General features: G+C 46.1%; 1 protein-coding gene across 1 annotated transcript in view; it reads left to right on the plus strand.

Moving 5' to 3' along the window:
• Window positions 1–9,796, plus strand: part of ACVR2B (activin A receptor type 2B) — a 106,325-nt gene that overhangs the window by 86,986 nt on the left and 9,543 nt on the right. The window contains exons 7-10 of the mRNA XM_069778252.1: window positions 596–744; window positions 4,430–4,544; window positions 6,124–6,262; window positions 8,877–9,007. Of these exons, the coding sequence (XP_069634353.1) occupies window positions 596–744; window positions 4,430–4,544; window positions 6,124–6,262; window positions 8,877–9,007 (534 nt within the window). The remainder of the gene's footprint in view (window positions 1–595; window positions 745–4,429; window positions 4,545–6,123; window positions 6,263–8,876; window positions 9,008–9,796) is intronic.

Here is a 9,796-nt window from a genome sequence, read left to right on the forward strand (position 1 = left end):
TGAACACGTGGGAGCCGGGTGTCGCAGACCGTTGCCATCCCAACTCGCCCTTTGCTGATGGGCTCCGTGTTTGCTTTTGAAGCTTGGGGCATATCTCCCATTTCATGGATTGCTTTAGTTATCAAACATGACTAACACTTCAAATAAAACAAACACGCACAAATCCGGGGTTGAGCCAGCAGCGTTATCCCTCTGTTTAATCCAAGGTCTACTGAGTCAATCATTGCCACAACCAGCTGATACAATGCATCATCTTCTTGCATGGAAGGCTTTCCCCTTTCTGAGCTTGGATGAATTGCTCTGTTTTGAGATGATTTTGTGCCTTCCTTACCTCCCTCCCATTCCCTGGCAGATTAGTGGACATCTTTTTGGACATCCAGATACTTTCTGTGCTGTCAAGGGCTGAGGTCTCATGAACACTTCTGGTTTTTACTACTTCTTCTTTTTTACTGCCGCTAGTGATTTCTTCCCCCCTGTTAAATCAAGGTTCAGATTTCTCAAACACTCATTAAAACCATTTTCTAAACTGATGAGTTGGCATAACTGTCACGTAGCAGGGTCTGCGATTAAGAACATATGATGTCTTGTTTCACAGGGCTCTCTGACGGATTACCTGAAGGGCAATATTATCAGCTGGAATGAGCTCTGCCATGTTGCAGAAACAATGGCCCGTGGCTTGTCCTACCTTCATGAAGATGTCCCTTGGTGCAAAGGTGAAGGACACAAACCTGCTATAGCACACAGGTACGGCCTCTTTTGTTGACACCATTCAAGTGCTGCATTCAAATGTTTGCAACCTCTTTGAAATGATGCTGTTGAATGGAGGAGATTGTGCTTTTAGGAAGTAAATGCCTTTTAACCCAACAAACCCTATGCTAAGACAAGATTGGTTTTCAACCACAGATGAAATGGTGAAGGGCAAGTAAGCGTCTTGTCCGTGAAACAGTCATATGATTGGTAGCGCTTTATGGCAAATGTCTGAAGGGTAGGTGCTTCACTCTTCCAACAACTCTTCTCCTGACTTGTAGTGGAAAGGGAAATCTGGTTGCTGCAGAACCGCTCTTTTAAAGGACTGTGCTTGATAAATCACATTATAATCCATGTATTTCTATGGCCGTACCAAGATTTGGACTCTTTTTTTCCCTAAGTGTTTTAGACTGATAACTCCACTGTGTGTCTTCCCACAGAGCTTTTGATCATTAGGTAAGAAATGGAGAAACTGTAGAAATGCAGAAAATGGCTGCTATATATTTTTCACTGTAGTTTTATAGTGCCCAAGACGTGCCAGGGTGTTTATGAGAGACACCAGAGCAGGCACCACGGTGCCCCTGAGACCTCTTGGCACACGCTTCAACCCACCTGCGTGGCAGTGCCGTGGGGACAGCGGGAACCCAGAAAGCACTGGGTGAAACCGTACTTGTTTTCGCCCTTCTCCGAAGTCCCACGTTGCTTGCCCTGGACTAAAGCATCTCTACCGGGTGGTTTGCTAGTGGCACGGCAGGAGGGGGGAGTTTTCCAGAAGGGATTTACGCGGGCTACACGCCGTAATCCGTGGCCATACTCCCCCTCCACCCACCACGTTTCATCTAGGAGGGACTTAAACCCCACGTCCAGCTGCAGCAATTTGTACCCGATCTAGCGGGGCCGTCTTCGTGTATGGCGAGATAATCCCTGGTTTTGCAAGGGTGTCCCTGCCCCCAAAACAACCGCCCTCCCCGAACCTGAAGGTTTCTGAGAGCTGGGGGCTGTTGAAAGAGCCTGCAGCTGCCTTTGTGCTGTTCCTGGAGCTGACCCCTGTGTCCCTGACATTTGTCCCTGTGGAATAAAGGCAGTGGTTTATACATGAAAATTCCTGAGGGTGGGGAACAGAGAAAGGCTATAGAAAGGCTTTAAAGCAACAGATCGTGCTCATTAGTGTCCCCATCCATTTAGCAAATGATAAAAGATGGAGAATGCACCATTTGTGTGAATTTAGCACATACCTACGGAAGAGGGATTTCAGGACACAGGGGATTTCCCTTGGATTATCCCACTCCTTTTATTTTTGTTTTAAAAGAAAACGCCAAATACATTTTAAATCGAGGAGTGGGGAGGGAGATGGTATTTTTTTAATGGCTTCTCACAATGCACGCGAAGATGCTGGGGTTCCCAGGTGGGACTCCCCGAGTCATTGCTGGGCAGGGGTTCAGCGAACTCCTTACTGGCCCCCGGCAATACAAGGAGGATTAAGGTTACGGGATTGCTTGTTGGTGCGAAAGTGCCCCCACGTGGAAGCTGAAAATAAAATCTCTGGTGTCTGAATCGAGTTAATGCACCCGTTGTTCATAGTCTGCTCGCTTTCTTATTCTCTAGTTTGAAGCATTACATGGAAAAAGATATTTTTTTTCTTTTCAGGACGCTTTCTTTTATTGGTGACCATTTTAGGATGGTCTAATGCATACGGTGTTAGTGGGAATTCTACTTGGCATGGCTTGGATGAGGTCTTTCTCCCTGTCCTGCATATGTTTGCATTTCAGCTTACACTTGCCAGTTCAGGGTGGTTTGTGAAAGGAAGGATAGCATGGAAAAATGGGGAAATGTACGGAAATAGGGGGAAAAAAAGAAGCGCAAAGGGAAATCCCTGCATCACGTATCAAGATGTAGTAGTTAACTGTTGCATGCCCAAAGGGCACTGTGGGTGAACAGCAGCGGCAAATGCCTATATGATGATACTGGTTTACATCTTGCTTCACTTTGGAAACGTATCATTCATGCAGACCGTCTAATAATTTCTTTGTGGTCCTTATTGAGCCACCGTTTTGCAAAAATCTCTTGCACAATCTGTACCATCCTGGAAGGCATAATCCCCTAATGCTGACCGAGCAAAGGAGTTTATCTATGTCATTAGGTGATGGCTGTTTTCTAAGCCTGTGGGGAAACTGCTATAGCACAGAAGCAGTCAGTGTCTAAGATGACAGGTATTAGGTAAATGGTGTTTTCCTCTGTAACGGAGGGATACAAATGTTTTGCAGGCTCTGCAAAACTGTACTGTGTCCCTGGAAACCCCATGTGTCCCCTTGAGGTGATGGAGGCTGGTTTCTGCTGGGGTTCCCTGGCTGTACAATGCTCTCCAACTTCATACCCACTCTCCCCATCTTAATCCTCGAGTCAGAAATGCCCATCATGCTGTGTTTAGCTTAAAAAGGAAAAATCCTTTCTTCTGATTTTTTAAGCTCAGAATCAGGGGCTGGGTGCTACAGGATGATTTTTGCTCGTGGTGCTTTGAGCTGGTGCTCTGGCATCCGAGGCCGCAGCGAGCAGCCTTTCTCTATGGTCCAGCAGTTTCTCTCTTCCCAAAGAATTTTGACAGGTCTCTCTAGTGCGGAACAATTGTATCTGCCCTCATTAATTATTTTGTGCAGGCCTGCAATGTCCTGCAATCAGCAGGGTCACCGAGTGAATTGATGATAGGGAAATTATAATGCTGAGCATACCGGACAATTGCCATCTGCTGTCTAAGGTCTGTAATTTAATTAGATTGCCAAACATTCCTTTTCAGATGAAAATGTGGGAAGCCCAGGGAACAGGGCTTGACTGGCTAGGCATCTTGGTGTGACCCTCCTCCACCTCCCCTACCCCCCCGCCTTCCAGCCCCTGCAGATTTACCTGAGCTGCCCTGAAATGATCCCACTGCAGCACAGGACTGACACAAACGTCCCCTTAAAGCCACCTTCAAGCACAGACCCACCATCTCTACTGCAAATGCTTACACCTGCCCGTCAGCTGCCTGGTCCGATCCTGACAGCTTGTCTGAGTGAGGGCTGACCCCCTTCCCTGCTTGCTTTCCAAGCCTCTGAATTCTCTGCGGAAGATCGATCCGGGAATTAAAACATAAGTGCAATAGATGACTATGGCAAAAGTCTGTCGAAGCGTGTAGTCAGGGTGAAGAGAGTCCCACGAGCATCTGCTGATTTCCAGGAACATCTAATTTTGTAGATAGGAGCAAACATCCTTACTAGGATAAGGAGTAAATGCATCCCCTTAACTGTCTTGCTTTTGTTGTTGGGAGTGAGAAATGTGAGAAATGCCCAGAGGTGGGGGTCCACAGCTGGTGCTCAGAGCAAGAAATGGTGCCTTACACTGCCTGCTCTAATTAAAACACCCCCTTCATATCACTGCTTGCTTTTATTTTGAGGTTAATTCACCACAGAGTTTGGCTGATGCTGTGCTGGGCAGCACAGGGCTGCCTGATTGTGGTTTAGGGACACGGGCAGCGAGGAGCAGCCGAATTTGCCAGTGCTGGCTGTGCCGGGCAGCCGGGGAAGGAAGGAAGGAGCTGATTTACTAGAGGCTGCTAAGCCTATAGACTTAGAACGTGGAGCGTTGCAATGTGATTTAGACACGTGCCGTAATAAACCCTTCCCAAACTTGCTTCTTGGCTTGTCCATAGGGACTTCAAGAGTAAAAATGTCTTGCTGAAGAACGACTTGACGGCAGTGCTAGCCGATTTTGGACTAGCTGTACGGTTTGAGCCTGGGAAACCTCCAGGGGACACTCATGGACAGGTAATCATTATCTTTAACAATAATATTTTAAAAAGTTGAGCTTGCCATAGTTCCTCAGGAGTGGGGATTAGTTCGTATAGACACATTTAATTCTCTTCAAGATATGTATTTTTCCATAAAAACTTGTGCTCGGGCATAAATTCCAGGAGCTGCTTTGACCTGGGTGAGCGGGGAGAGTGCTCAGACCCTCCCGACCGCTGTGCAGGTGGAGTCCCCGTGGCCCCAGGGGCACATGGCTTCTTCCTTCAAACACACGACTTGCTGACTCTTTATTGTCTCGGTATTAAATATTAATACTCCTAAAATTATTCATTTATTTTTAAGAATTCAGCCAGGCTGGCTGCTTGGGTGACCTTTAGCAATGGCAGATCTTGCAAGGTGGCTCTGCGCTGCGTAAACAATTTGCTGTGTTTTTATGGGTTCTTAATTTTCTGCCTTTGCGTTGTGGCGAGCGGCCCCTTGTTCTGCTCTCGTGCCCGGGGCACAGCAAGGCCAACATCCCCTCCTTGTGCCTCTGGGGTTTTTTTGAATGCCCATCTCCAATGCAGGCTCCCTTTTTACCTTTATCTCAGGAGTGAACGCTTTTGTGGGTTAGCCCCTGGCAGCTTTCCTCATTTTTGCCCTCTTTTTTGGGGCTTTTCCAGTATTTTCCATGCCTTTTCACATCCTGGCTTCCGCCTGTCCCCACTGCCTCAGGTAACAGCAAGAACAGATGAGAATTTCCTAAAGGAAAATATTAAAGGCATTTCAATTCCCATGTTAAAAAGGTGGGGTTTTTTTCCTTGCTCTGCTCTCCACTCTTCTATATTATGGGCTATAATTCTGCCATGTATATAACCACAACCACATGAGGAACTCGGTGTGTCTCTGCCTGGACTAAAAACAACAAGATCGGCACTATAATGAGGACTGAATCCCCTCAAAGCAAGAGGGGATCTCTTCCGAACAGATCACAGCAAGCCAGGGCAGGGTAGACTTTGCAGGGTTCATGCTTTCCTACTCCTGTGGATGCAGGAGACATTTTTTTAATGCAAGGCTGTCAAACCAACACCATTTCCTACCTTTCAGGATATATCAATTTTACGCTTTTTTTTTTTTTTAATATTTATTTATTTATTTATTTATTTATTTTTTAGTGAAGGGGATTGAACTTTCAACGACTATGATAAGCAAGTCTGACTTGACCTCAGGGTGTTCTGTGTGTCTCCAAAGACAGCATTTTCTCATGCAGTGTGTGCTGCTGGAGCAAGATGCGGTGGGACGCGGGGAAGGCAGGATTTCATCCGTATTCACCGTGCCGTGCTGCATTTAAATTAGACCTGTAGCGTACGCTGAATGAATATCACACACGTAGCTATGCACTTTGGCTTTTTCCTTCAGGTAGCTTATCTAGACTCAAGTGATCTTAATGAGAATCGGTGTCAGAAAAAACTGCTCCCTTTTGCTTGTTTTTCAGGTGAGGTGCAACTTTAGCAGAAGTAGCCTTAAGGCTAATGAAACCAGCTGTCACTCATCTCCAACCAGTGGAGGCTGATGGGCCCAACTGGAATGTAACTTGAGTTGTGTTTTTTTCCTGTAGGTGGGAACAAGGAGGTATATGGCTCCCGAAGTGTTAGAGGGAGCAATCAACTTCCAGCGAGACGCCTTCCTGAGAATAGACATGTATGCAATGGGACTGGTGTTGTGGGAGCTAGTCTCCAGATGTAGAGCAGTTGATGGTAAGAATAAAGATTGTCTCGTCCCTGGGGAGGGCTCTGTTTCAGTGTGGTTTAGTGTCCAGAGAATGGGCCTGGCTTTGTTTCAAACAAAACAAACAAAAAATCAATGGTGTATTTTTATTAAGCAGCTAACCTGTTTTTCACTTGCTTGTTTTTTAACATAAGCTGTCGTTCTCTGTAGATAATAACCTTTGTAGTGTTCAAATCTCAAAGTGCTTTTAATTATGCTGGTTACACTGCAAATGGGCTGGAACTCAGAGGGAGAAGGAGTAGGTGATTCCTCCGTCGGTGGTGGATGTCCTTTAGTCCTGAGCCTGCTCTGTGCTGCTCTCCGTGGCACTCTGCATTCCTGTGGGTGACCAGGGCAGGCTTTGAGCTCCAGAGAAGAGCTGTGCTCAGCTCCGGCTTGGCTGTCACACCTCACTTCTGCAGGGCAGCGTGGTAGCCTCAATGGAAAGCCCAAAGTGAAGCACCTTGGTGAAATAGCAGGAACACAGGGCTGAAAGGATCTTCTTGGGTCAGCAAGTCCATTTCCCCGCTATCATAAATTTTGAGTTTTGCTGATCAAGCTCTCTCTCAGCAGTGGGCTGAGTTTGTTGTTCCATCTACAGCTTTGGAAGATCTCACTTTCTCCTGAATGATCCAAAAGAATGAACTTTCATGGTATCTCCTTTCTCAGTTTTTTTATCCTAAAATGATGCTGCAATGTGGGGCATTTTTTCTGTCCAAATAGCACATCTGCCCTTTGGTGACACCCCTCGCCATTTGCAGGATCTTGCCCCTGGTCAGGGAAGCAATCATTTCATTGTAGTAGCTCCAAGGCTGCTTGCTCCAACTGCTTTCCTCTTGTGTAGATATGGGTGCTCTGGACTGGCTATCAAGTTAATAAATTAATAGTACCTCACCTGGACTTCAAACATTTTTGTTAGTATTGCAGTAGCACCAAGGAGCTTGATTATAATTAGGATGTCTGCATAAGTATGTGGTAAGAGAAGGTGTTTCCTTCAAAAAGTTCCTAGCTAACCAGGTAAAATGCTGGAGGAGCAGGGAGGTGGGAGCACAGTGGGGTGAAACAGTGGTACCCAGATCACTCTGCAGGTCTTTGTCAGATGTAGGAATAACCTTTCCCTGTTGAGGCCCCCCCAGATATCCGCTTGGATTTTTGCCTGTCATGTTTGTGATCTCCTTCCAACTCTTCTCAGGCAGCAGCTGGCCAAGCTACTCCAGGTGTCCTACACAGCACCGTTAAATTGGAGGAAAGGCTTCCTTTGGGATGAGGGGTGTTAATGCTGAACCTCATTTGCACTTTTAGCTCAGAAGTGATGTTGTCTAAATTGCATCAACTTATTTAACAGATCTGCTCCATCTTTGTGGTCAGAGTCATGTCTGCTGGCTTCAGTGACCAGTGACCCTAGTCCTGATGTGTGGAGCTGAAAGGCAGTGAATGTAACTTCAGAACCAGAGCTTTGACTCAATTCCAGTTGTGGGATAGCTGGTGACCATGATTTGGCTTGGAGACCACCAGTGCAGCTCTTCATAGCCTTGATTCCTCTTGGAGGAAGAGGAAGGGAAGGTCATGAGCGTTATTTTGCCATCCGTTCTAGCGAGTGTTTCAGTTTGGTTTAGTGACTGACCTTGTGTCAACAAGAGTAACGATAAGCTCTTTCAGTGATTTTTTTTTTTTTTTTTTTTTTTTTTTTTTTTAGAGTACCTAAACATCATGTTCTTGGTGTCACAGTTCATGACCAGCTAAAGTGGTCAGCTCTTTTATTTTAGTTTGGAAAGGCCCTCTTGAAATATCTCCACCCTTGAAAGAGATCACTCTTTGCTACTGAGAAACCTTAAGTGATGCTGCGGAGCACCCTGGGAAAGCCCATCAGTTAAGCCGGGCTGCCATTTGTGAGAGTGTCTACGCGTTGCCAAAGGCCAAATGATGTTTCAATAAGCAAAAGTTATTGCTACATCTAGCGTCTGCACTGATTCTTAACAGTTGTCTCATTCCCGTGGCCCAGGGCAGTTCACAGCCATAACTGGTATAACTAAAGCATTCAGAAATCATTTTGCACTTAGGAGCTGGTACTTGGGACAAGTGCATCTGGCTCCAGCATGTCAGGGCTGACTCAAACCTATGAACAAGCCAGATCACAAAGCAAGAAATTATAAGTGTTGTATGCTTGACCTTGCTAGTCAGTGCCTAAAATGAAATTATGCTCATGCCGAAACCTTTTGTCTAGGTTATTGTGTGTTGAATTGCTATGTTAAAATGTGAGGAGGATGGGCTGATTTGCTCTTCCTGTTACAATAAGTCATGGACTACTCGGCAAGCCTCCTCAAGGAGAGCAGTGGGATCGGGAGGCCCAGCTGAGGGTTTGGATTCGTAACTCGACGAGGTGGAATATTCATGGCCAGACAAGCAGCGGGGACAGCAGAGTCCATTGTGCAGGAGGAATGTAAATCACATTTGTCTGCAGTGACATGTGAACTTCAGGGTTTGCTGCGGTGGGTTGAGGTTGCTCTGGAGCCGCAGCTCAGTCATGCATGGGGAGGATGCGGAGATTTCTCCTCTCTGCGGAGGAGATTTCTGTACTAACACAGTTCTCCATGTGCACCTTAGGTCCAGTGGATGAATACATGCTGCCTTTCGAAGAAGAAATAGGTCAGCACCCATCCCTTGAGGACCTGCAAGAAGTGGTGGTTCACAAGAAGATGCGCCCCGTGTTCAAGGATCACTGGCTGAAACACCCCGTACGTCCCTCCTGGTTAATGGTGGAAAATGTTTTCCTGTGTGATGGGAATGAGGGATGTGGTTGTGCATCGCTCGTTAGCTTCGGAGGGAAGCTGACCAGTCCACCCCGGTGCACGGATCTGCTCCCTAGTACTAGGGACAGTCAGCGCTGGGCAACGAGGGATTGCTCAACACCTTCATGCTCCCCTTTCCATTTTGTCCCTTGTATTTAGAGAGTAAACCAGCTGATTAAAGTCAGGCAGTGCTGAACATGGAGCGTGTGGTGGTTTAGTAGGTCTCCTTTATATAGTGAAAGAATGGAAAATAAAGTCCCTTTCATTAAGAAAAAGAAAATGATCCGTACCATTGGAGACGCGTTCCTCACAAGCTAGATAGCATGCAAGACTTGAACAATTTTTTGAGGAAAAATTAATTAGATGTGAAGGCAAGCAGACAATGAAGGAAAATGCAGCATGGGTTTCCCAGAGGTAGATCATTTCAGGCTTGTGTTTTTAATAAAAGAGGTGATTTTTTTCAGACTGGGAAACTGAGCAGACGATGAAATCTCACAGGGCGTCAGTAAGAAACTAAATGCCTCTATTCTGACCAAACTGCCACGGTTTTGGCTGGACTCGGGTGTACTAACTCATTGCTTAGAAGTCAAGGAGAGCTGCGGGTTGTAGATAAAGATGAGTGTTCCAGTTCAAATGAGGGTTCAAATAAGAGTTGCGCTCTTCCAGCAGTGTTGAGTTTAGTTATTTTGGGGATATCTACAGAAGTGGTTGCAAACAAAGCAAGGGTTTCATAGT

Source organism: Haliaeetus albicilla, chromosome 2 (genome assembly GCF_947461875.1).
Source record: "Haliaeetus albicilla chromosome 2, bHalAlb1.1, whole genome shotgun sequence".
NCBI classification, from domain to species: Eukaryota; Metazoa; Chordata; class Aves; order Accipitriformes; family Accipitridae; genus Haliaeetus; species Haliaeetus albicilla.